Raw genomic sequence first — 26344 nt, forward strand, 5'->3', positions numbered from 1 at the left:
TTTTAGTGGCCTCGGAGTAGGATTGGCTCCTCTTTCCTGAAAAGCTGTGCTAGAGCACGAGCACCGTGCGCTCGAAGCAAAGATTTATTTCCAAGGAGAAAAGGAAGGCACAATGGTGCCTCCATCGTTTCTCCTGTGCTCTGCACGGGGATGGAGGGGATTTTTATTCTTTTCCCCTTCTATGAGCTCAGGGTTTGAAGGCTGCCGCCTCCCCCGCGCTGCTCCCGCCAGCTCAGCACCCCTCGCCTCTCCATTCCCCCTCCACCAGCGCTGCCCGGGCAGGAGGATGGAGAGAAGCGAGGCCCCTGGTGTGCTCCCAGCACCCCGGCCAGGTGGGGCACAGCCCCTCGCTGCTCTTCTTCAGCCTGGAGGGAGGTGGAAGCTGCCACAACTCTTCATTTTGCGTAGCACATCCTCCTCTCCGCAGCAAGCGACCCCAAACCCAGCTGGGCGTCCATCCCCGTTCACCTGGGGATGAAAGTAAATGGGGTTTTAGACGTGGCCGAGGCGCTCTGCAGCTCCTTTCCCACCTCCCTCGTGGTCTGCGATGCAGGAGCCGCTGCATTGTGCCCCCACCGCCCTGCGCGCTCGGCAGGGAGCGGCCGTGCCGCGGCAGCCATTTTGGGGAAGGCTGGGAACGAGGAGCCTGCGGCTGCTCGCAGGGCCTGGCACGGCGACGGCGACGGGCGGTGGTTTATGCTCAGGGTTTTAATTGCCTGCATGGAGTATTTTTTCAGCCATAGGAGCCAACTGTGCCAGGCGAAGCCCTTTCTTTGCTGAGCCTTTTGTGCCCGTTTCAGGTGTGAGCACCGCTCGGTTGCAAATTAACCTGCTCCTAATGATATTAAAGGATATATTTTCACTTGAATACCAGATAAAACCCACCTCAGCTCATCCAAAAGATACCCCCTTCCCGTAACTCACAATTCCTTTTCCAGACGAGCACTGCTTTCGGAGCGTTGGCTGCACGAGGTGCTGTAACCCCAACCCAGTGAGCATCAGCAGCGCTGCTGGACGAGAACTCAGCTCCCATTTAGAAAGGAGACAGAAGAATGGCCCCAGCCACCTTTCATTGAAGAGCTGTGAGCGAATAAACCCTTGATCTTTCAGCTTTCCTCTTCTGGAGAGAGAGAGGGCAGGAGGAGGATTTCAAGGCTATTTTATAAAACACGGGGCAGGGGGGAAAGAACAAATACCAACAAAAGAAACTAAAGCAACCTTTAATGCAGCACAGAGCACGTTCCACATCGAATCCTTCAGTGGATGCGTCTGAAGCAACACATTCAGCCCTGTTGGTGAAAGAGGGGTCAAAGCGATCACCCTCACCTCACCTTTCTATCCACAGCCTCATCACAGCTCGTTTTATTGCTGGGACTCACACCACATCACCATCACGACCGAGGTACCACACCATTTTCCAGCAGTGGCTCAAGAAAACAAACTGAATTCCCACTCCAAGTGTCTTCTCTCAGCAGAAAGCAGTAAAAACTGACAGCAGCCGTAGAAATGTACCAGTTTTATTACAAAGATTCTCAAAATTCAAAATAAAAGCATCTTTAAAAAACCACAATATTCCCCCCTCCCCCCGACACAAAGGTACACTGATCTCTCGCTTCACATACAAACACTGAAGAGCAGGAGTGACGCGTCACTCGGATCCAAGGGAACTAAAAAAACTCACGGTGGAAAAGGGGGGAAAAAAGGTAATTTAAAAAAATAAAACATTTGAAAAATAACCTGTGTGAAGTTAGCAGCATTATTAGAGTTGAAGCCATCAGCAGCGCTCCGTGGGAGGTACAGATCCTCTGAGGACAGAGGAATCCCCCTGAGAGAGGAGAGTGGCGAGTCCCAGCTGCCTCTGCACAACCGCTGCAACGCAGTCCCCAAACCCTCAGCTAACGCTCAGCTGTACAAAACGAGGTGCAAAAGCAAGGCCAGTTCTGGTCACAAAAGACTTTGGGTGTGAGAATGCGTGGGAGCAGCAGGAGGCAGCTTTGCTAGAAAAATGTGCAGAGCCCCATCTGCTGTTCCCGTGGAACGATAACAGCTCCGAAGGCTGATAAAGAGCTTTTCCATAACTGGCCTTGAGGGTGAGAGAAGGAAAGGTTCCCTCTGAAAACCTTTGTAACTTCATTTCAGAGAAGGATTTTCAGTGACAGACGCCGGACAAGGGGTTTTGGCCAGGCTCTGTTCGGCCTGGCCTGTAGCCGAGCTGGGAATTCCTGCAGTGCTTTCAGCCTAGCACACGGATCAGGACAGAGAAAGCACATCACAGCACGCGCAGCTGAGGGCACAACGAGCAGGAAAAGCAAAGCAGGCGGCCAAACGGGCAGTAACTCGCTTCCCCCCCTCAGAGAGGGACTTAATTATAGAAAAAAAGGTATAAAAACATCATCCTCTCTCTTACTTGAGATGTAGAATGCTGCCATGCTAACTGGATCTGCAGGATCGCGGAAACCATGATCCCCCACATCAGGGTGATTCTTGATTTGCATTTTCCAGATCTGCCCCTGCAGGGCTCCGGGGCCGATTCACTGCAGCGCCTCACAGGCTGCTCTTAAGCTGCTTGGTCTCTCAAGTTTGCTGCAGGGAGGTAGCCAACTCTATTCAAGAACTGCTCTATTTGACCCTGAGAAGCGGCACCAGCTTGCAGTTACTTGCCAAGGTGGAATCAAACTGAAGACCAAAGGAACAGTCAAGTTTCTCACAGGCTTCACTTGGGAACACATGTTCTCCCACAAAAAAAACAAAAAACAAACCACAAAAAAAGGAAAAAGTGGGAAAAAAAAAAAAAAGACATTTCATGGCCATCTTTCCACCTAACCTGAAACGCAGCTACTACTACTACTTAAATTACTCTTTTCCAAGGGTGGTTATTTCAGAGGAGAGTACAGAAAGGAAGTGAGTTTTTCAGAGACACTGAGGAGGCAGTGGAAGGCAAGAGTGAAACTTCCCAGTCACCAACTCTGGGCAGCGCAGGTCTGTTGACTCCGCAGAATCCTCCCTACCTGCTCCCAGCAGAGTGCAGCAAGGAATAATTTACAGTTCTCAAGTCATTTATATATTTATATAGAAATATATACAGAAACATATATAAAATATAAATCCTGTGGAATGGGAGGCAACCAGAGAAGCTAACCTACGACAACTACGCACTGACAGGTACTGCCCAGCTGCAGCCATCTTAGGTGGATTTCGGCTCTTCCTTCGCCCTGTGGAAGCAAGCAGGGAAGGATTTCGTTTAAACAGCTGACTCAGGCTGTGACAAAGCCACCCAAACCCCCACGGCTGCCCTCCAGCCCCTCAAGCTGTGCAGCATCCCAATAGGGGCACAGGTAGATGGACAGGGAAGTAGAGGCAGAGCTATTGAATCGCTGTGCCAGGAGACAGGGCTCACCCTTTGGGTTCCGTTTTCTCCTCTTTCGCTTTTTCCTCTTCTTTCTCATCTGGGAAAAAGAAAAGGCATGCAGTACTGCAGTGGGAAAGCACAGGCCAGGCAAAGCTCCACAGAGCTGGGAACCCTTCTAGTCCAGGCTCTCCCGCTTACCTTTCTTCTCCTCTTCCTCCTTTTCCTCTTCTGTTTTCACACGCTTTGCTTTCTTAAAGTTGGCAACATTTTTGCGCCCTCCTTCGCCTTCGTCTTCAGAGTCAGAGAATTCTTCATCACAGGATATTCTTTTATCAGAATTGCGGACTGCGTGTGAAGAGGACAAGCGTCTGTTCCAGGACACAGCAAGCACTAACTTCTCCAAATACACCTACAGGATGGCATGGACTAAGGAGCCCACACTGGTCAGAACTAGGCCACGATTAAAACACTTTTTCTTTCTGCCTGCTGTATCTCATCGCTCCACACTGCTCATGCCGAATATCCAAGAGCGCATGTACGACTTGGATTAGGTACAGCACGATGTCTAGACTTGACAGCATATGCAGGTTAACCAGCCTCATGCTGAGAGAACCTGCCTGCCAGATCTAAAGGCCATCAGCCAATCTGGATATAAACGAGCATTTTCACTGTGGAAGACAACATCTGGGATCAAACCCGACGGTCTCCCAGAAAGTATTCTGTGATAGCACCCACATCACAGGAACTGTTTAAATTCTCACTTTTAAAGCCTAGGTTCTCCATTATGGAAATCACCTGGCAAAAGTGCCATTTCTCCAAGGAAAAAGAAACCTATCAGCCCAGCAGCACTCAGGATCACTGCTTTATCCTACAAAATGAATCAGAAAGCTGGGAATGGGCTCAAACCAAAGGACTCCAGGATGGAGGGATACCTAAATCACATATCTCCTCTCTTTACTGAGGTAACTCAGTTTAGAGCCTGCACGCTTCCCCAGCTACCTGATCCTGTCCAGTTTCAAGCCCGCAGGCTCTGAACAGTACACTTCCTGGCTGGGCAACGCAACTGTGCCCAAGACAAGCACCTACTCGAAATGCGTTTCTCAGGATCTTCTTCCTCTTCATCTCCACTGTCTTCCTGCACAGCATCCTCAGGAATCGGCTGCATTTGGACACCAGGGGCATGAGGCAGCATGCGCAGATTCTCAAAGAGGCGCTGCCTAGAGCCAGCCAGGAAGGGAACATCAGCAAGATGCCACTATGGCTCTGAAGCCCCCAGCAGAAGGTGTCAGCCTCACCACACTTACTTGATCTTCTCAAGGTACTCGTTGGTATTCTGGTTAGTCATGTTCGAGGGGCTGATGTGAAGCTTGAAGTCTGGTCCAAAGTACTCAAAATAGTCATTATACGGAAGTTCTGCAGGCAAATTAAAAAGAAATAAACACTAAATTTCCACTGGATCGGTGACAAAATACCACAAACACGTTGTACTTCTATGGAAAAGCACAACAGCATTGATGAGGGCATGGAGGCCAAAGCTCCCCCAGCTCAAATTCAGATCAAAGCAGACAACTTAGCAGCAGCGCAGCCAAAGCTCACTTGGCTGTGCACGTAAGTTCTCAGCAGGAGGTCATCTCATTTCAGCAAGGCCTCTGGATACTAGAGTGGCACAGTCCCTTAGACTTGCTCCAAAGGCTCCAGGGAAGACTTACCGTTGGGAATTTCAGTGTCCAATGCCACAGCAGTCTCATATGTCCAGCACCTCGCCACATTGCGGATCGTGTAGCCCCCTCCACCCAGCATCAGCATCGGCAAATTAAAACTCTTTACAAACTCCACACACTTGGCATGACCTGTATGAGGAACATGGGAGGAAAAGGTCACAGCCTCACGGCACAAGAACAAGAACAAACTTCTTGGTGAAATCCAATTCTATCGGTTATGCCAGCTCATACAGGCAGTGCACAGCACTCTTACCTTTGATGGTCAGGTTAAAACAACCCAGCCTGTCCCCTGACAGAGAGTCTGACCCGCACTGCAGGACAACTGCGCTAGGCTGGAACGTCTCCATCACTTTTGATATCACCTAAACAAGAAACCCATTGTTACGCACTCTGCACAGGACAGTGTCGCAGCAGCACAGCCACGTCCATGTCAGCAAGAGACATGCAGACATCCCTAACGTCCCCACAGCTGCTCAGTCCCCCACACTGCCAACACTGAGGTTCTTACAGAGATAAGCTTGCTGGCCACAGGCTGCAATTGTTAGGGAGGAACACAGCCCCAGAGGAATCGTATCACAGACAACTGTATGATTCTCCCCAAAGAACGGCTCTGTGAACCACCCAGTGACAAACTGCGATCCACAAAGAGTCACTCAGCAAAGATGTCTTCACCTACCGGCTTGAATATTGCTTCGTAGGACTCATCATCGATCCCATCGCGCAGCGGGTAGTTTACAGCATAGTATTTGCCTTTGCCTGCACCAATGTCCTGTTAAAGACAGGAGAGACCACAAGTCACCAGAGAACCAACTGCAGCACATAAACCATGCCTCAGATTAGGAAGGGAACTCTGGGATCCCATCAGCGTAATCCGAGCACAAGCCTAGGCTCTCATGGACAAACACTGCCCTGGCAGAAGGCACGAGGAGTCAGTTGACTCCAACAGCAGCTTATTTGGCATAGGTGGGTTCATTCAGCCCTCACTGCTCAGAGAAGACAAATCCTCCTACTCTCACCACCATCTCACTGCTGTGAGCACATGCAGGCTCGCGTTTCACTGGCAAAAGCCACTCTCTCACACAGCAATAAAGCTGGCAGCCAAAAGTCCAGTTCCCAACCTGTGCACTGCAGAGACATGCAGCTCAGAATGCCAGTTTGGGCTGATCGTGCAGCCTCAAAACTGAAGAAATCTATTTTTTACTTTAAAATAATATATATATTTACATTTCCATCACCTCTCTCATACTCAAGTGTTTTACAAAAAGTTTTATGCTGCTGAGTGGCTGTGCCAGGAAAGAACCCGCAGCTGCACACAGGTTCATATCACCATGGCCAAACTCTGGGCTGGACTGAAAAAATACAACTCACAGGTGGAAGACAAGAGAACTTAGATAAGAAAAATGTGATTCTACTGAAAAACAGATGAAAAAAAAGGTGAAGAACCTTTCACCCCTGAGAACAGCATTCTGGCAGTGTTGAAGTCACAAAGTGAACCACACCTGCGTCTGACTTGAACAAGCGCCACAGTTACCACGATTCATTAACAGCCAGAACTGAGTCACCGGAGGAAACGCCAACAAGATAAACCAGACACACAGAGGTACGCCCTCACAGATTCTCAGCCAAAAGCTTTTGTGACCAAGCTTAGTTTGCAGTTAGCTACAAATGACCAACAATGGCACCTTCAGAGTCACTTTTCCGAGCATAATCCCACCAGAAGGCTGCTAAGAGACGGCTATCAAAGCCCTGGTTTTATTACCATACAGGGCACATTCACAGGAACAAAGTACCTGAGCCAGCTGCCTCCCACACACACCTTTGCCCTCAGAGACAGGATATCACTGAGAGCAGAAGAACCCAGGAGAAAAGCAATTTCAGTTAAACTAATATGACAGCAAACAGGTGAAAGAGACCACATTTAGGGTAACTTTCTGCTCAGCCTTCATTCTCACCCGAAGGTCCCCCGTTCCTGGGAAGTACTCTCCGTATTTATGAAAGGACACGGTCATGACGCGGTCTGTGGTATAGAAAGCTTCCTCCACGCCATCGCCATGGTGAATATCAATGTCGATGTACAGCACTCTCTGGTGGTACCTAGGATCAGAAAGGAGTCAAAACGCTGCATTTCCTCAGAGCAGCGACTGCCAGCTGAGGAAATGGGAGGAGAGCAGGGAACCCCATGCTAATCCCCAGGCTGCACAGCACTCTGTCCAGATTCTACAAGGAGAAGAGCTGCAGCGAGCGGACACAGCAGCGGAACAGAGCCACAGAGGGAAATAAAATGGCTTTTGCTGTTGTGACTGATCTCTGAAGGCAGACTCAACTCAGTTTATTCAGATTCAGCCAACAGACTGAATAAACCGAGTTGAGCACTTTCATGCCCAAGCCTTCCACTGAGGTTTGCCTTGAGCCAAGGGCTGTCACATATCACAGCTGTGCCCACTTTACCAGGGTGGATGGTAGGGAGAAGGGCCTAAGAGCAACAGCGCAATGCTCCAAGGCTTCTGCCTCCTGTGCAGGACCATCCCTTCGGGACAGAGGGCACCGCATCCCAAAAGATACCCCTCCTGAGAAAACACCACTAAAAAAGAGCAACAAAAGGAGAAGACTGGGAAGAAAGTGCTAAGGACCCAGAGGAAATGCAGCAGAGTGGATAAACAAAGGGGTAAAATAGTATAGCCCATACTTCAGGAGCTCCAAGATAGCCAAGACAATATCGTTGACATAACAGAAGCCAGAAGCCTCCGACTTCTTAGCGTGGTGAAGGCCTCCTGCCCAGTTCACAGCAATATCCGTCTGCTGCTTGTTCAGCTTCACAGCACTGGCTGCAGGGAGGGAGAAGAATTACACACGGTTAGCAGGAGGGCAAAGGCTCCACAACAGAGACCGCGAGGTGAAGCACTAGTGCCTCACGATCATATCATGGGTCATGCGATGCCCCTGGGTACTTCGCAGAGCCCAAGGGTTGAACACTGGATGTCTCCACAAATGAACAAAAGGCACAGGAAGAGAAACGCAGCCTCTGTTTGCCTGCCCACACTTCTGATCGCTCACTGCCTTCGCCTCGGAGCACAAACGAACACACAGCATTTTAGCTGGGGTCACAGTTGAGGACAGCCCAGCTTTCTCAGTGCCCCGAACAAAAGATTTTATGAAAGGTTTTAGCCGAGGTATATTTAGGTCACTCACTGAACATGCATTTGGGCAAAGGCAGTTCTCTGCCCCTAGCCCCTTCATGAACTTTCTGCACATTTGGCAGCCTCTCAGGATCAAAATGAATGATCTGTTCTGTGGGACCAACAGCCATGGAACCAGAGAGCAGAGAGCTACTTCAGAAAAGGCCACTGTCGGTATTTGTACGCACTGCTGAACCACGGTACAGGAAATAAAGGCTCCTGGATGCCACTGGGGGAGCAGCAGCCACAAAGCTTTAACCCCACAAACAGTAAGACAACTCGGTAAGAGCAGTCTTCCTGCAACAAAGTGTTTGAAAATAGTGAAAGCACTTTAAACCTCCCAGCTTCCAGGAAGCTCACTGAAACCTTTCAGGTTCTGTTTTGCCTCATGTCCAGAGACAGTGGCTTCTTTTTAAAAACAACAGATAAAGTAACCGTTTTCTTTCCTTTCTAGGTTTCCCCTGCCCGGAGCAAGGTGTTTACAGCTTTTTTTTTTTATTTAAAGCTCATGTTTTATTTTTTATTGACACCTCTGTTGCTGCTGTGGGGTTGTTCCAAGTCCATTGCTGGCAACATTGCTAGAGCACTTACAAAACCCTTCACCTATCAGTGAGGTAACCCAGACCAGAGATGTGCTGAACAAATGTGGAGGGATCTGCCAATACGCAAGGCTTGAACTCTCACGTGGGAAGAAATCTGGATCTAATTATTAAGGAAATCAGAAATAAGTTCACAGGGCTTCACCACCACCATCTACAATGATTTATTTCCTAGGCAGAACTACATTACGTGCAACTGCTTCAGAGAAAAAGGAAAGAACATAAGGTGTGTGAGCTTACCAACTGAGCCTCCAGCAGACAGCTGACAGAACTCAAACAACCCATCAAACACAGGGCAGTCTTCCCCAACGTTAACTTGAAAAGAGCATAAAAGGGTTAGTGAGACAAAACCGCAAATAAATGGCAAGGCTTATACCCCCTCTGACTTAAAAAGCGATCAAATCTTTAAACAACAAAATACAATGCAAAAGTAACAAATCCTTAATGCAATCAACCTGAGGACTGCTTGATGAGGCGAAAAGGCTGCTTCTGGAGAGAAGGTGCTCCTGACTTGTAAGAAAAGCAGGAGGTGTCCCTGCCCATGGCAGGGTGTTGAAACTGAACCATCTTTAAGGTCCCTTCCAACCCAAATAATTCTATGATTCTATGAGAAGGGGAAAGCAGGTCCCAGGAGCTCTGGAAGAGAGGCACACCATCTACAGAGCCAACACAGAGCTCCATCACATAACCCCTCAGCAAGTGGGAAAGGTTTGTGACCCTGTTTCCTGCTGGATTGCTGACAAGGAGCTGAGAAAGCAAACAGGAGAAAGGGGGAAGGTGGCAGATAGTGGTGTGTACTGGACAAGAAGTTTGCATCCCCATCTCCTTTGTTACAGTGGGTACGTTCCTCTCCCTCACACTGGACAGCCAGGGTTTAAGTTCTCAGCAGTGCTGTAGTTCTGGCCTGGTTAAATTTTTGCTGTAAATGGTTTTATGATTAAAAATACACATAGTAACAACAAACTTGCATTGAATTTAGATTTTGCAAGATTTGCTTTTAGAAACAAATAAAACACCCTGTATTTGTGTAATAACATCTGTAGAACATTTCCTTCTGGGCTCAAGGAGAAAGGCACAAACAACCTGGTCCTTGCAGCACTTGGCAGTGTGCAGCCTCCACAGTCTGTGACAGGGAGTTTGAACGGTCCCAGTTCAGGACAGGGATCTCTGAAAAGGACAATACCCTTCAAGAGACCAGAAGGAAGCAATTGTTCCCAATTTCCAACTGTTTTAGCAGGGCACAGTAAGAGATAAAGTCTGAGTAATTAACTCAAAGGAGATGGCTGGAAGCTTTCACTGTTAAGTGATGAGAATTTAAGTCATCAATTTCTGCATGCTTTCCATTATAGAAGATTAAACTCCTTGCCCTTTAGGTTACAGACTCTTCCCACAGCTTCGGGCCGGCAACACAGCATCAGCAGAATGAAATCGGAGACTATTCATTACCTTTACAGCACCTCAGAACTTTGAGGGCAGCGCTGGAAGCCTCTGAGGGCATCCCTCTGCTAAACCTGGCACAGGCAGGAGCTGCTGTGCCAACAGAAGCCAACTGGGCTTTTTCCCACCAGGAGATCCCAAGCAGCCAGGACTGGGTAAGGAAGGATATTAATAACAGGGGTAAATCCCTTGACCACAGTCAGAAAGCCCTGGTGGAGGACGAGAGGCACAGCTGCTCCCTCTTCCTTTCGGTGGGCGGGGTGAGGAGCTTCCTATCAGGGAGAGCACAACCTGAGAGAGCTCAGCACTAAGGTAGAACCATCCTTACGGAAATCAGAGCAGCCATCCTTCCTCGCAGGCAAAGCTGAAGCGCCAAGCAGGCTACAGAGACCGGCCACAGTACTTGGGAGTGGCGAGCTTGTCTCCCACACCCCTCATCTCTGTTCCGAGCCTCCTGTGCTGGCTCTCTACCTACACAGAGGCGACTATTTTGCAGGTCTCGTTGAAGAAAAGCTCTGTCCTCTGCGTGTTTCAGACTGATTTTCATATTTTGCCTCCTTCAGGTAAAAATAGTTCTGTGGCAGTACAGTACAGAGAGTGTTGATTACCAGAGAGAGCAGAGTGGGCGTTTATGAGCCGTATCTGCTTCAGGGGTAAACAGTTCAGTTATTGTAAACACGTACTTTGCTGTAAGTCGCTGGGTGTATTAAGGGATATCATTTACTGCAGGAAGTCTTTCAGTGCATATTACTCACAAATCACAGTCCTCGTTCCTCTTACACGCCTGTGCCTCAATACCTGTCCCCCTCAGCTCCCACCAGACTTCTGAGTGCCTCTAATTCAGACTCCAGACCCATATTTCTTATAAATTAGGGATTACACTTACTCCACACAAATGAACTCCACGGGCTAACAACTTTTTACTGCTCTCAAAGATTGCAATGAGCAAGACCAAAACAAATACTGCTTAAACGGGCCTTGAGCCTCCCCTACCATTTGCCTACACTTGCTAAAAACCCAGTCTGCCACAGTCACTGCTGAAGAACAGCATCTGAGCTGCAAAGAGACCACAACAAGGTTTCTGCAACATTAGAGAGCCGTTCCCCGGGGTTGGAGAGGTCAGAAGAAAAGATCAACTCACAAAATGAACCATTCTAACGTGACATGGACAGGTATCACCGTGCATCTCAGCCCTCCCCACTTCAAAACTGCCACTGCCTGAATATCCTTCAGAGTTACTGCAGATCTGGGACACAACTGAGGAGCTGGGGTTTTGTTTGTTTGTTTCAAACCACACAACCCTTTCCCAACTCGATACCTCTGGTTAAAGAGGTACAACACAAATAACACAAAATTCATACAGTTCAAACGGAACAGTTCAGCCACCTCTGAGCCAGGAAGGGGATTTAGAATAGTTCCTATCAGAACACAAAGCTAAAGAAAGCCAGCCAGGCCAAAAGGTTTTTCCCTCAGCAATTTGGACAAACCTGCTTCAGAGAGGGACTCATTTTTAAAAGGCTTGAATTACCAGAAAAAAAAAAAAAAACAACAAAAATAAAATCAGGAGAAAGGTGATTTCTTGTGGTTTTTCTTCTCTTATCATCACAAACCCCTACAGCTGCCTCGGATCCCCAGAACCACAAATCTGAACGCTGACAGGACCCCAGCACTACCCGCATTGCTTACATCGCTGCATCTGCTTGCTGTACTCAGACATGTTATCTGGGCGGATAGATCTCAGGAACTTTATGTAGTCGTCACTGTGGTACTTGGTCATTTCTTCTGCATTTGCCTTGTGAGGGCGCTGCAAGGACAAGAAAAGAGCAAGTCTTGTTTTGAAATACGTCTCTCTCCCCATTCCCATTTCCAATGTCAGATTTACTCCCAGACAGAGCAAAAAACCCAAAAGAGCAACACTAAACAAGAGAAACCTCTTCTCAAAGGCAAGAATGCCATTACAGGACACTGGAACGGATTGCATATCTCAACAAAGAAAATATTTAAATTCCAGGGAGGAAAGCATTTTCCAGTCTCCAAAGCTGATCTGAAGCAAAGAACATCTCACTATAAGCAACCAGAAGAAAATACAGATACACCAGCACAACTGGTTGGGATTTCTTTTTCCTTTCCCCTTTGGGTTGTCAACAGAGAACTGACGAGTCTGAAGCATCAAAATTAAAACCTGACATGTAAACGAAGATCTTCCACACGTATTTCTTCTCATGACCAACCCTGCACTTACATAGATCTCCATCTTCCTGTAGAGGCCGTAGTTCAGCAGCAGGTTGTGGGTCATTCGGATCCTGTGGGGTTTCATGGGATGTCCCTGGCCATAATAGTAGTTTCCGACATCACCTGGGAGCAGAAAGGGTTTTGTTACAGCAAGGAAACCCATTAATTCCTTCAAAAGGAATCACAGCAGAGCCACAAGAGCCACGCGGTCATCTGTCACTTTATCTGCCCTCCAGCAGTGTGCAGGGACAGGTCTCTTGTCCTGCTTGCCCAGGTATCTCCATGGATTCAGAAGAGTTTATCCTAGACTCAAACATGACAGACAGTTGGGAATTACAGTATGGCCAGACAGGGAATTTTTTAACACCAGTTCTGGGAAAGACAATCCATGCAGAGCCTGAGCAACAAACACCACACTGCCAGCTGAGGGAGGGAGCTCCCATTTCTTGGGCCGAAGGAGCTCTGGGCACCCCGTTTGCCTGTCCTCACTCAGCAGATGACAGCTCTCCACCATCCTCTCCAGGCAGGTCAGGCCACTCACTGCAAGAGCTCACATCTACAGAGCTCACTGCTCCCTGCGGGAAACGCAGCTACTCTGAGCAAAATCTCGCATGCCAAGAGGCACCCAGGTTTAATCCCAGCTCAGAAAATGACTCATCAGCCGGAGCATGCAGCCTCTCTGCCTCAGTTTCTTGCTCTTTACCCAAGAGGAAAGTGATACGAAGCAGCTAATGCTGTCAATATGCAAACACCAGTGACAGCTCCAAACATTTTCACCTTTTATTACTGCTTAGCATCCTTTAGAAGAATCCCGGTCTCTACCAGCCGGACATCCGAAGAGCCATCCTACAGGCACCACCTTTAGCGATGTTATCTTCTTGCTAGATCTTACAGGTCCCCTCCCCATGCAGATTATTCCTTACTTGGCTCAGGCCACACTCCCATAGCAGGCACCTCTAAGGGGTTTATTCCCCCTCCTCTCCCAGGATGCTCATTTCCATGAGACTTACGGGAATTTAACTTCCAGTTTTCTGCCTGATTTGGCTGCGAGAGGCACAGGCTCCAAAGCTGCCAAGAGCAGGGACCGTGCCGTCAGACGCACGCAGCAGCAATATCCCACAAGCCTAATTTTTCTTGGGAAACCTGAGTAAGTTGTTCATGTAGTTGTACAACTCCCAATCCATTTAGGAAGCAGGAGACCCAGTCTGGTCTGGCTGGTGACTCAGTTGGGAGTATTAATATTTCATCACCGATCTTAACATTCAGGAGAAACCGAGGCTTCCTCACAGCATGCTGCTGTAGATTTTCCTCCTGTGGATACAGACCCATTTCCAGTCAAAGCAGATGCAAATGCTGCAAATCCCACACCCAAACAACTCTGCTGCTGGAGTTCACCTGCCCACGGCGTGAAGGGTGTCCTTTGCACAAAGGGATTTCACTGGGACAACTATCCGTACAGTAAAACCAGATTAAACCAAGCGTTGGGGAGCTCAATAAGAAATGCGCAAGATCCTGTCTGGAAAATACAAGCACAAAGCTACACAAAGCTTTGAAAAATCATCAGTGCCTTCACCTCATGCAGTCAGCAAAATGCCCTGGGCAAACCCTGACTTCCAGAGCCTGTTCACACTCGCTCTGCTAAACACATCCCACCACGAGCCCTCCGGAGCAGTGGCCGAGCCCGTCTGCTCGTGGACGTCAGTGCGGATTAAGAGTGTGAACTTAACTGATGCCTCTTCCTGTCTGTGAGGGTTAAGCAAGTCCCTGCGCGGGCAGCAAATAAAGGAGAAGCTACTGCTCAAGTCCAAACCCTCGCACACCCCCAGGGTTTCCATTAAGGACCCTGAGGATACCCCTTTACCTTATCCCAACCTTCTGCATTCCACCTAGACCCATCCCTGCAGCTCAGGTTCTTTCTCCAGCACAGGATGCCCTCCCACCATCCAGAACGCGTGGCTCAAGGAAGAGATCCAGAACAGCGCCCAGGGATCTCCCTTCGGGGAACTAACACACTGGATTGTGCCGCTCTAACCTTCCTGCATGGAAAATAAAAGACCCTCACAAACTGTTTTCCCACAACCATAGATGATGCCTTCCTGAACAATAAAAGCACACTTTCACCCTAGGACGCACTGTGGATGTTTGCCAGCTGCTCATAAAAGAGTAGGGGAAACATGGCACTAAAAGCTGACCACAGAGTAAATTGGAGAGGGCAGCTATCAACGAGAGCTGTGTGGCACTACCGTGCAATAAAGAGCACAAGGACAGCACCTCTGCTCTGCATTTTCCAACAAAATGACTGGTTATTTTGCAGTTAAGACACCATCATAGGCCACTAAAGATTATAGCTTGTTCACAAACTGACAAGCTGCTTTATGAGCACGTTATATTCCAAGGAGAGGGATAAGTTTGGATATAAAGCCCATTTTCTCCAACATTCAGGTTGTATGCACTCATAAAGCATTCTGGCACTCCTTGCAATCTCTCTTTGAGTTTAAACAAGGCATTTTAGGGGCCGGGGCACCCGCATACCCTGGTGTATGTGGATATGATGGGCGTTGCACAGAGATCAGTTGGGCAGTGAAACCAGGCTGGGTTTCGCTGCACCCAGAACTCTGATCCAGGCTCCTCCTTGCCGTGCCCTCCCGAAGTCAGAGTCAGAGACCCTGCAGGGCTGCCAGCTCAGGCTGCAAACCTATCGCACAGGTTCACTGTTCTAGAGAAATAAAAGCCCATGCTCTATGTGGTTTAGCAGAGCCCACTTTATTGCCTGAACACTCAGCACATCCCCTTACCAGGAAAGCACAGAGAATAAGTTCTTATTTGGTTTCTCAAACTAAAACCCACAACGAAGTAGAGAATTGCACAACACCTTTCGCAGAGAGCGATCGCAGCCTCCACTAAGAGCTCGCTCGCCCGCTACCGAGTCTCCCCTCCACAGAGGAGGCAGCTGTGAACGTGCGAGGCGACACGGCTGCAATTTCTCCCACAGACAGCGGGGTGGAAGCAGAAAATCCACACAAGATACCAGGCTCTGACACCCCGTTATTCCACTGCCCTGGCGGGATGATCGCAGAGCCCCAGGGCAGTACTTCCCCAGCCTCCCAGCAGGGAAAAAACCCAAACCAGTCCATGATCCAGCCAAGCTCAAAGCCAGAACCAAACCTCGCTCCCACATACAAGAACTCCCTGCAACAAACCACACAGTCAGTCTGGCTCCTAACTGGCTCGGGTTTGTCCCTCCTCGACAGCAATGACCCAAATGGGAGCTCCAGGAGCACCCCTGCCCCTGAATGTGGCATGAGAAGGCTTCACCTCCTCACAGCTCCTCCTGACCCCTGGCAGCTCCCCGAGTGCTCCCCATCCTCCCAGAAACCTTCAACACCCAGCATGGCTCCCAGAGCTCCTCTCAGCCTCGTGCCCTTCTCCCTATACTGAACGCAGCATTTCCTTGCCTCAAAAGTCCCTGGATCCCCACTGCTCCCCATCCTGCTCCACCCCTACTCCCCCTCAGCACTGCACTCCCTCTTTCCTCCTAGCGCTCCCCATATCCCCACCATGCTCTCCCATATTCTTCCAGCACCCTCCAGTGTCCCCACTCCCCTCAGCCCCACTGCAGTCCCCACATACCCTTGCTCTCCCCAGCACAGACCCCTGTCCTCCCCTCTCCATCAATGTCCCCCAGTATCCAACCTTGCCCCTCCCAGCACAGCCCCCTGTCCCTCAGATCCCCCACTGACTCCCATTACCCCTCTCACCACCCTCAGGGCAGCCCCTTGCCCCTCTCCCATTCCAGTAATCCCTCCCCCCATCCCAATGACCCCCCTCTTTAGCCCTCCCAGATGCCTATTCCCCAATGATACCCCCCCCCAACAACACCCCCCCTCATTACCCCCCTACCAGGGAAGCCCCCAACCTCCTCCCATCCCATTGATCCCCCTTTAACTCCTCCCAGAGCACCCCTACCCCCCCTTTCCCCAATTAACCCCCCCATTACCCCCATCAGAGCAGCCCCAACCCCCTCCCATCCCAATGATCCCTTTAGCCCCCCCTCCAGAGCAGCCCCCACCCCCTCATTTCCCAATGACCAGCCCCCCATCTCCAATGACCTCATTTCCCCCCAGAGCTGCCCCAAACCCCCTCCCATGCCAATGATCCCCCTTTAGACCCACCACCCCCCATTTCTCAATGACGCCCTCTACACCCCCATCCCAAACGACCCCCCCCTTTCTGCCCCTCAGAGCAGCCCCCACCCCCCATTCCCCAATAGCCCCCCAACCCTGACCCCCTCATCCCGCAATGATCCCCCCTCCTTTAGCCCCCACAGACCAACCCCCACCCCCCCTTCCCCAATGACCCCCCCTTCCCCCCACAACGTCCCCCTTTTCCCCCCTCTCAGAGCAGCCCCCCCCATCCCCCAACACCCCCATCCCCATCACCCCTCCATTCCCCCCCGCCCCTCACCATCGTAGTAGTAGCAGACTTTGCGCTTGGTGCCCTGCGTCAGCGCCATTTTCGTGCCGCCCCCCGCCGCTCAACCCCACCGCTCGCGCGCCCCAACCCGGACCGGGCCCCGCGCCGCGCAGGCCCCGCCTACCGCCGCGCAGGCCCCGCCCACCACTCCTCTCCAGACCAATCGCGGCTCGGCGGCCCCGCCCACCGCTCCTCCTCAGACCAATCGCTGCTCTGCGCTCCGCCCCACCGGCCAATAGCAAACCGCCTCTGAGCTGAGGCGGGGGGGTTGGGCTGTACCACTGCTGCGGCGCGGGGGGGGGGGGGGAACCGTGTGGGGTGCACCATCGCTGGGGCGGGGGGGGAAAGGGGAAAGGAGGAGAGGGTCTAGGTGGGCGGAACCATTCCAGGGATGGGGGGAGGGGGGCGAACCATCCCGGGGCGGGGGGGCCACAGGGTAGGAGGCCCCCTCAGATCCTGGCTTTATCCCACCCAGGGTGGGTGAGAATCAGTCACAGAATGTCCTGAGTTGGAAGGGACCCACAAGGAGCTTCGAGTCCAAGTCTTTTCCCTGCACAGGGCAACCCCAAAATTTACACCATGTGTCTGAGTGCTAAAGGAAGGAACAAATCATTATGTTAAGGGAATGAATTAGCTTAAGCAATCCTTCCTTCAGTGCATTGTCCAAATGCATCTGGAATATTGTCAGGCTTGGTGCCATGCCTGCTGCCCTGGCAGCTGTTCCAGGGCTCCACCACCCTAGGGAAGAACCTTCACCGCCGTCATGGGGCTGAAGGAGGCAAGCAAGGCTCCACTAGAGCAGGATGAGGAGCCGGTGTGGCCCTGGGCAGCCCTGAGTGCCGCTGGATTTGCAACGGGGCGAGTGCAGGGACAGCGTGGTGGGCACCCCCCAGCCCCTCCAGACCCCCACGCGCAGCCCTCCACGCTTCAGAGTCACTTGGCTTTGGCCATCCATTGCCTTCTGGGGGAGTGTGTGTGAAATCTCCAGCTCCATTGAAGCACTTCAAATCTTTACTGCCAGGCAGTGTCCACCAGTGCCTCATGGCGATGTGTGGAGTCTGTGAGGACTGGAACAAGGAGGGGAACCCCCCGGCCCCGCAACGCAAGGCATCCCCGGCCACTGCGGGGCCTTCACGGCTGCTGCTGGTACTGGCCCTCGGTGGCGGTGAAGAAGTCCTCCAGCACGCTCTTCATGTACTCGAAGGTAGGACGCTCCTCTGGCCTCTCCTTCCAGCACTGCATCATCAGTTCGTACAGCTCCTGTGGGCAGTTGTCCGGCTGTGGCATGCGGTAGCCACGCTCCAGGTTCTGGATCACCTCAGGGTTCGTCATCCCTGCAAGGACAAGGTTCATGGCACTGAAATTGGGGCACCCCTCGTTTCGCAGGAGGCATCCTGCGTTGGCAAATCCCATGGGGAAGCTTCCTTCCCCTTCTGCTGCCTCTGAAACCCCCGGTGGCTTTTGGGGAAGCGGTCGAAACCATCGCGGGCTGGCAGGGAAAAGAGCCAGCTGGGGCGGCTCGGGGCGTGTGCGTGCGTGCGGGAGTGCATGCATACACTCGTGGGTGTGCGCGTGCGTGAGCGTGCAAGCCCTTCTGCCACGCAGCTGCTGGGAAATCCTGACCTGGATATGGGATCCGGCCGTAGGTGACAATCTCTGTGAGCAGGATGCCGAAAGACCAGACATCAGACTTGATTGTGAACGTTCCATAATTAATAGCCTCCGGCGCCGTCCACTTAATGGGAAATTTAGCCCCTGAAAAACAGCAGGAGGGGAGAAAATAAAACGTTAAGGCTGAGCTGGAAACGTCCCTCTCTGTTTAACCTGATGTGACAGCCCTGAACCAGCCTCTGTCCCTGCTGTGCGCCTGGGGACCAGCTGGCTTTGGTGACAGGCAGACCCCCCCGGTCCCCACTGCTTGGCTGGCCACGGAGCCCCCGGGGTGGGCCAGCACATCTGCTCCTGCGGTAGCCACCAGATAGGGCTGTCACCCCACCAAATGCAGGGTTGAGTGGGCATGAGAGGTCTCACAGCCCCCTTCCAGCTTAGGGAAGGGAGATGGAGTGGGGGAAAGGACCCCTGCTTCCCTCTCCAATGCTGCCCACAGTCCTGCAGCTCCCACGGGGACCCCCGGAGGAGTCCAGGATGGCGTGGGTGGGGGTTTCCTCCTCCCGTGGCCCCGATCTGCGGGCACCCCAACAGCAGGGCTGGGCAAACACGCGTGGGGCTGAGGCAGCACGGTACACACCCTCGCGAGCCGTGTACTCGTTGTCCTCGATGAGGCGGGCCAGCCCGAAGTCAGCGATTTTGCAGCACAGGGCATCCGACACGAGGATGTTGGCAGCCCGCAGGTCGCGGTGGATGTAGTTCTTGGCCTCGATGAAGGCCATGCCTTCGGCAATCTGCGGCGTGGAGGGATTGCAATTAATAGCTCCAGCCCCGGCCGAGCCCTCCCTGCCCGCAGCGCTGCGCTCCGTGCCCCCTCACCTGCGCGGCCATGTCCAGCAGCTTGTTGATGCCGAGCTTGACTCCTTCTGAGGTCTTGAGGAAGTCCACGAGGCTGCCTGCGATGGAGATGGGCTCAGCACTGCCTCCCCACCCCAGGCTGCCCGTTGGCGCTGGGTGCTGCAGCTCTGGGTTCACCAGCCGCCACTGCAACACCGAGCACGGGGGTGGGCAGCTTGCAGCCCCCAGAAAGGCAGGCGTGAGCCGATGGGCAGGGGATCACCCCGCCTGCAAGGTGCCCCCTTTGTAAGGCTGACCCTGAGCTCCCGACTGGTAGGAAAGCAATGAAGCAAAGGCAGACCATGAGGAGGCAGAGAATGCCAAAATTGGCTCCAAGAATGGATGGAAACAGCCAGGACCTGAAGGGACCGCAGTTCGTTAGATCCTCCAGCCACCCCAACCCATGGTGGGCAGCGCCTGGGTGCCCTCACCCTTTTCCATGTACTCTGTGATGATGTAGATGGGCTCCTTCGTCACCACAGCGTAGAGCCGCACCAGCCGTGGGTGCTGCAGGTTCTTCATGAGATTGGCCTCTGCCAGGAAGGCACTGGGGGACATGCTGCCCTGCTTTAGGCTTTTGATGGCCACCTTGGTGTGGCCGTTGTAGAAGCCTGCGGAGAGACAGAGCAGAAGCATCCCTTCACCAGGCATGGCTGGGGGATGTGTGGAAATAGCAGTGCTGGACGAGGCAAGCATAGGGGCTGCTCTGTGGATCTAGGGCGTCCCTCAACAGCAGCTGAACATGAGCCGGCACTGGCCCAGGTGGCCAAGAAGGCAAACGGCATCCTGGCTTGGATCAGCCAGCAGGAGCAGGGACAGGATTGTCCCGCTGTACTCGGCGCTGGTGACACTGCACCTTGAATCCTCCATTCAGTTCTGGGCCCCTCACTCTAAGGACATGGAGGGGCTGGAGGGCATCTGGAAAAGGGGAACGGAGCTGGGGAAGGGTCTGGAGCGCAGGGGTGGTAAGGGATGGGAGACAGGGGAAGCTTGCATTGCTCTGGGCAAACCAGATCTGTCCCTGGGCTGCTCAAGCTGTGGGTTTTCTCCCTTCTTCCAGGGCCCTTGTCAAAAGCCACGGTCCCAGGTCTGGGGCTGTGCTGGTGGCTCCACGCAAGACCCTATCCAGACCCCTTCCTGGCTGAGGATGCCGTGGGGCCCGGCCAAAACTGCCCACCCAGTGCCCTTGTCTGGGGGAAGCACCCAGTTTCACCCTGACTCACCCATCCAGACTTCTCCAAACTGCCCCGCTCCCAGCTTCTCCACCAGCTTCAGCGACTCACGCGGCACCTCCCACTCATCCTGCCACCACGGCTTCTGTGGCTTCTGGGTCCGGCAGGGCTTGCCGAGGCGGGTGCACAGCCCATCGGAGCTGCCTGCGGCACAGGGGCAGGCAGAGCCAGCGTCAGCGCAGGCAGAGGGCACCGGCTGCCCAGCAAGAGCTGAGGACTTTGCTGGAGCATAGATAGCAGCATGTCCTGCTCATCCCACCCTGTCCCACCCTACTGCGTCCTATCCACCCCCATCCCATCCCCGTCCCATGCCCGTACCATCCTATTCCATACCATACCATCCTATTCACCGCCATCCCACCCCCATTCCATGCCCATCACACTCCACCTCATACTGCTCCCATCCACATCCCATCCCATCTCATCCCCACCTTATCCTATTCCACCCCATCCCTATCCCTATCCCATCCCATCCCCATCCCCATCCCCATCCCCATCCCATCCCTGCCCGCAGGCAGGAATGGCCACTGCGCGGTGCGTACGTGTGTAATACTCCACCAGCTCGTGCAAGCTGCCGAAGGTGACGCGGGGGGAGATGTAGTACCCGCCATTGTCCATGTTCCGGATCTTGTAGTGCTTCACCATCTCGCCCTGGTTCTGGTCAAAGTCCCTCACCGACAGCGAGTAGGAGCCTGGGCAGAGGGGGACGGTGTGGGAGCAGGACCCCAGCACTCCTCCCGTGCTCCCCAGTGCCTTTCCCAGTGCTTTGACAAGAGATGCCGGCGGGGCCCGCAGGACCGTACCTTTGGTGGTCTCACTCTCTCGGATGAGGAAGGAGCCGTGTGTGTTGCCTGACGCCAAGAGCTGCCGCTCCGCATCCTTGCGGCTGATGTTCTTGAAGAACCACCTGGGGACGTGGGGCAGGGTTAGGGCTGGGGGGCTCAGGCCACCTTCACCCACCTGCGCTTCAGGGATGCTCCTGGCGCTTTCCCTCTCCGTCGCTGTGGCTGCTGCCCGGGCACAGCTCCTACTCACGGCTCGGGCTCCAGGCTGTTCACCAGGGCCACGAAGTTGTAGGGGATCAAACCCTCCTGGCCGGTGGTGAGAGACTGCGCCTTCCACCACTCCCCGCTCCTGCAAGGACACAGCGAGGTGAGACCCCCCCGCGGCTGCCAGGACCCCGCACGACCTCCCCAGCAGCACCGGGATGCCAAGGAGCCGCAGGGTCACGCTGGTGCGGGTGCTGGAAGGCCATCGGTGTGCACTCACTCTTCCAGGATGCGGAGCTTCTCGCCCTCCCGCAGCCCCAGGTCCCCGTCGTGCTTGGGCTCGTAGTTGTACAGGGCCACCACCAGCTTATCTGGGAGGGCAAGCAGAGGGGCAGGGTGGCAGTGGCCAACCGGGGGGTGTCCACCACCACCTCCCACCGCAACCAGACCTCACCTTGCAGCGGGGAGCACGGCGGAGACGTGGCCTCGTAGTTGACCAGGGGGTCTTGCACCTCGGAGCCGTTGCGGATCAGCCTCTGCCAGGGGACAAGGAGACCTGTGAGCTATTGCTTTCCCGGGCTTTGCCCATCCCGTGGCCACCTCCGGAGGCTTTTGGCCACCAGGACAGGGGTTCTGCTTGCCCCCTCCTTACCTGGTGCTTGCTGTCGGGATCGATGGGGTAATTACAGTGCTCACAAATGTCGATGTTCTCAATCCAGTCGTCGTCGTAGTCCGAGCTGCAGCAGCAGCCCATGGTGGCTGTAGGGGAGCGAGAGGCAATGACCCCCCGCGGCTGTGCCTCTCCTGCTCCAGCACATCCCCAGCCCTGCAGCCCTCCGTCTGGCTGCCCACACCGCACGGCCCATCGCACACCCCTCAGCTGAACGAGGGGCAGCCCCCGACTCTGCCACCAGCCATATTTCCTCTTGATTTTATTCTGTCTTTGTTAATTAAAAACACTAAAGGCAATTAATTAGTCCCCAGCCTGAGGCTCTCTTTTCCCATCAGCACAGCCTGGTGTTGCTTCCTTCACCAGCTCCTTCCCACTTTCCAGCCCTTGGGCTGATCCCTGCATTCCCCATCAAATCAACAATCATGAAGAGCCCATTAGCAATTAACAGGTCCTTGCCTGGCCCTGCAACGAGGCTTGGCTCGATCAGGCACCTCCCCAGAACTAGAAGTGGCTCCTGGGGTCAGAGGCGCATGTGAACGTTCTTCCACCCACGCTGCATCACCTCCGATTTCCTTCTCCCCCGGCGCATTTGGCCCTGGTGCTGTGCTCCTGTTTCTCCTGCATCAGGGATGTCCTTGAAGCCCCATCCCTGCCTGGTGGCCCCTCTTCCTCCTCAGCTCACCCCAAGACACCAAAGACCCCCACAACCTCAAGCATCAGCCCTGGCCGTGGCGATGCCAACCGATGCCGGGCTGTGCCGCAGGGTCCCTGGCACTGCGGTGTGGGCACCGGGGCACCCTGGCAGTGATGCTACGAGTGTCGCGTGGGCTCTGCCCACCACCCAACAGCTCTTGCCTTCCTGTGAGAGCTGAGCGTGGCACAGAGCCGGCAGCCCCGGCAGTGCATCACGTGGAAACAGCAGCCCACGGCCCTGGAAAAACCCCTTCCACAGAATCCCCCTCGCCTACACCGCCAGGATTGATCTCCACCAACACGTGTCCCCCAGATCCTCTTTCCAGGCTCTGCCCAGCGGCTCTTTGGGGGCCCTGGGGTGGTTTCTGTGCGCATCAGGTGCCAACGGTTGGATTGGGAGCCCCCCACGGCCACGAGCCAGCCCAGGTGTCTGCCCCCGCACCCCAAACCAGCGGCTGCTTCGGCAAACGCTGCACAGAAGCGCTTATCTGGTGGTGAGGCGGTGCAGCTGGAGGGGTCCCTGGCCTTGCCGTGCCCCGCAGCGGGCTGCGTTCCCAGCGGCCAGCTGAGCCCCAGCAGCTGCTTTGCTGGAACCTGCTGGCTGCTGGCACGGGTTTCTCCTCGGTTTCCTACCCGGGAGCTGTTGCACTGCTGTGTTTCCACAAGCACCCACTTCAATCCACCTCTCAGTGCGTGGCAGGAGGGCTTCGTTTGAGTGTGTGTCCCCTTGGGCAGAGGGAAGAGCCTCGCAGCGGGTCCCCAGGGAGGGCGCAGGGTCCCCAGGGTGCTGCCAGCCCCCCGGTGCCACTCCCTGGCCATCAGCCCGTGCTGCCAGCACCCCCAGCCCGTGCTGCCGGGGTTTTGCAGCCCTTTCCCTTGGGGAAGGGGTCGTCACGGCTGTTTCAGCGTGTGGCAGCGGCAGAGGCTGCTCCCCCAGTGCCGCCTCGGCTGCCCGGCGGCCGGTGCTGGGTGATTTTGGCGAAGAGAGGGCAGACGAGGCAGCTCTCCCGGTGCTGTGCTATGCTGCTTTGGGGGCTTGAATGCTAAAAAACAACCTGGTGCCTTCAGCTTCCAGCGATGCTTATTTAGGAACACACTTCAGAACCCAAAAAGGGGCTCGGCCGCAGAGCCCGGCTGCGGGCAAGAGGCGCAGGCAAGGCAGCAGCAAAGCCCACGCCCAGCTCCGAGCACAACCCTGGTCCCCCAGGGCAGCCCCTGCTCCCCCAGACCTGCCTGCAGCCCTTCAGACACCTTCACCAAAGGCAAGCGCTGCCAGGAGGTGTTTTTTCCTTCCTGCACGAAGACGGGGAGAGGAGGGAGGTGCTGCTATTGTGCTGTTTTTTGTTGTTATGTACTCAAGCCGCAGCACAATTTCCACTGAGCAGCTGTTTCACCTGTGCAGTGCGAGGGCCACACCAGCAAAACGCCGTGTTTGAAGTCAGGTTTTGTGTCTACATCTGTGCAACTGAATTTCTCCTCCGAAGGCTGCCAGGGAGGGCTGTGTAGGTGTCCCCGGAGAGGTGGCTGCGGGTGTGCTCTAGTGTCCTTGCACAGCCCTCTGTGTGCATCTCTCCTCGGCTTCGCTTGGGCGTGGGTCTGGACCTCCATCTCTTTCCCGAGGAGCTGCCCTGTGCTGGCCCTTCCGCACACGCTGCTCAGGACGGGTCTGATTGGTTTGTTCGTGAGCGTGGGCAGGCGTGAGGAGGGCTGGAGGCTGTGCTGACCCTGACACTGATGCTCATTAAGACTCACTGGGGTGTCCCGGACATCCCCAACCCAGTGGTGACCCAGTTGGATGGTCATCCCTGCACTGGTGCAGCCTTGCGGACACCATGGCCCCAAAGCTGCTGTTGTGGCACAGTGGTGTTTGCACTGAGACAGCATCGAAACCAGATGTATCGCAGTGTCCGAACCCCCAAACCAGGCAGTGGACCCCGATGGAGCAGCACTAACCAGCTGCCCGTCCCCACGCTGCTCCCACCCACAGCCGGGCAGGCGAGGGGACAGAACTCCCACCTTGACCTGGAAACGGGGCTCAACACTCCCACCCCAGGCAGACACCCCAGGGGAACGGAGGCCATTGAGGCAGTGGCTCTCACCCCACAGAGGAATGGGGGGCACAGCCCTGCTCCCCCATTCCTCGCTCACGTCCACTCACCACCACAAGCCCAAACCCCCATTTCTGCCCTTCCAAGGGGAGAGCGCAATGGGACCCCCACCCTCTGCGGGCCCCTGGGGGTCCCCAGCTCCCATCGGGAGGCACAAACCCTCTCACCCGCAGGTCCCCGTTACCTGGTGGCAGCGCGGCAGGACCAGCCGCTCTCAGACTCCCATGGCTCAGCAGCGGGGGCGAAGGCACCGTCCGGGCTCACGTTCTCCCCATGCCAGGCAGGAGCGCGGGGACCCTCTGGGGAGCAGAGACGACCCCCCGCGGGCACGCGATCCCCGCTGCTCGCTCTCGCTCGCCGCCTGCCCCGGTTTCCTGCCTCATGAGCAAACTCTAGAGAAGCTGGTTCACAGCTCGCGCACAACCGCAAGAGCGAGTGACAAACCCCGACGGCTTCCTGCCACCCCGGCACCCAGGGTCCCTGCCCCAGGTGCCCCCGGCCCCCAGTGCCCTGTGTCCGATGGGCACGGGGGTGCTGAGCCCCTCGGCCGGTGGAGGAGCAGAGTCCTGTGGACTGGGTGACGTGCAGCGAGGGGACAGCCATGGGCGAGGGTTTGTCACCCGCCGCCTGGGCTGGTTGAGCCCCCCCCGATCCCTGTGCTGCCCCTTCTCCGGAGCTCAGTGTGCGCTGGCAGTGCTGCAACAGCCACCCCAACCCTGTGGGACCGTGCAGAGGCTGTGATGGATGCTTCGGCCATCACACCAGGTGCCCCAAGAGCCACGGTGGCAGTGGCCGAAGCCGAGGGGACACGTTGTGCCCTGGCCAGGCTGCCAGCCCCGGGTTTTTGGAGACAGCTCAGAGCAGAGCAACCACAACACTATTGTCTTGGCTTTTGTGATCAAACACGAAGCCGCAGGTACCCGCCGGCGGCGCTGCGGAGGCCCGGGCAGGAAGCCCAGCTGTGCCGGGGGGGCTGCGGCATCTGGGGGGGTACCACGATGGTGGCACCAGACGCAGCATCAGCCCTGGCAGGGACGTTTCCCAGCAGCAGCCACAGAGGTGGACCCCATCCTGCCCACCAGCACCTCAGGCACCCAGAGCAAGGGGTGCCGGGGAGCGCTGCCAGGCCCTGGGGCGCGGCGCAGCCTTGGGGCGCG

General features: G+C 54.5%; 2 protein-coding genes across 2 annotated transcripts; both read right to left on the reverse strand.

Moving 5' to 3' along the window:
* Window positions 1-718: 718 nt before the first annotated feature.
* On the reverse strand, window positions 719-17101 carry HDAC1 (histone deacetylase 1). The gene is made up of 14 exons (XM_054086455.1): window positions 16979-17101; window positions 12525-12637; window positions 11969-12086; window positions 9086-9160; window positions 7757-7895; window positions 7023-7164; window positions 5747-5839; window positions 5324-5432; window positions 5059-5199; window positions 4654-4762; window positions 4436-4566; window positions 3548-3694; window positions 3398-3446; window positions 719-3212 (listed from the first exon to the last, which is right to left on the reverse strand). The coding sequence occupies exons 1-14, from the start codon at window positions 17025-17027 to the stop codon at window positions 3185-3187; spliced, it is 1443 nt and encodes a 480-aa protein (XP_053942430.1). The 5' UTR covers window positions 17028-17101; the 3' UTR covers window positions 719-3184.
* Window positions 17102-17397: 296 nt separating this feature from the next.
* On the reverse strand, window positions 17398-25616 carry LCK (LCK proto-oncogene, Src family tyrosine kinase). The gene is made up of 13 exons (XM_054086700.1): window positions 25372-25616; window positions 22366-22472; window positions 22168-22249; window positions 21994-22084; window positions 21760-21858; window positions 21528-21631; window positions 21267-21416; window positions 20716-20868; window positions 19924-20103; window positions 19475-19551; window positions 19236-19389; window positions 18611-18742; window positions 17398-18321 (listed from the first exon to the last, which is right to left on the reverse strand). The coding sequence occupies exons 2-13, from the start codon at window positions 22465-22467 to the stop codon at window positions 18119-18121; spliced, it is 1527 nt and encodes a 508-aa protein (XP_053942675.1). The 5' UTR covers window positions 22468-22472; window positions 25372-25616; the 3' UTR covers window positions 17398-18118.
* Window positions 25617-26344: the final 728 nt, after the last annotated feature.

The sequence above is a fragment of the Cuculus canorus genome, chromosome 22, assembly GCF_017976375.1.
Source record: "Cuculus canorus isolate bCucCan1 chromosome 22, bCucCan1.pri, whole genome shotgun sequence".
Taxonomy (NCBI): domain Eukaryota; kingdom Metazoa; phylum Chordata; class Aves; order Cuculiformes; family Cuculidae; genus Cuculus; species Cuculus canorus.

Excerpts from the sequence above, each read along its gene's own strand:
- HDAC1 (XM_054086455.1), bottom strand. The coding sequence starts at position 17,027 with ATGGCGCTGACGCAGGGCACCAAGCGCAAAGTCTGCTACTACTACGAT. Across the intron at positions 12,638-16,978 it reads AGTCTGCTACTACTACGATG|GTGATGTCGGAAACTACTAT; the intron begins GTGAGGGGCGGG and ends TTCTGCTCCCAG. Across the intron at positions 7,896-9,085 it reads GTCTGCTGGAGGCTCAGTTG|CCAGTGCTGTGAAGCTGAAC; the intron begins GTAAGCTCACAC and ends CCCTCCCTGCAG.
- LCK (XM_054086700.1), bottom strand. The coding sequence starts at position 22,467 with ATGGGCTGCTGCTGCAGCTCGGACTACGACGACGACTGGATTGAGAAC. Across the intron at positions 22,085-22,167 it reads GCCGTGCTCCCCGCTGCAAG|ATAAGCTGGTGGTGGCCCTG; the intron begins GTGAGGTCTGGT and ends TTGCCCTCCCAG. Across the intron at positions 21,417-21,527 it reads AGAGAGTGAGACCACCAAAG|GCTCCTACTCGCTGTCGGTG; the intron begins GTACGGTCCTGC and ends CCCTCTGCCCAG.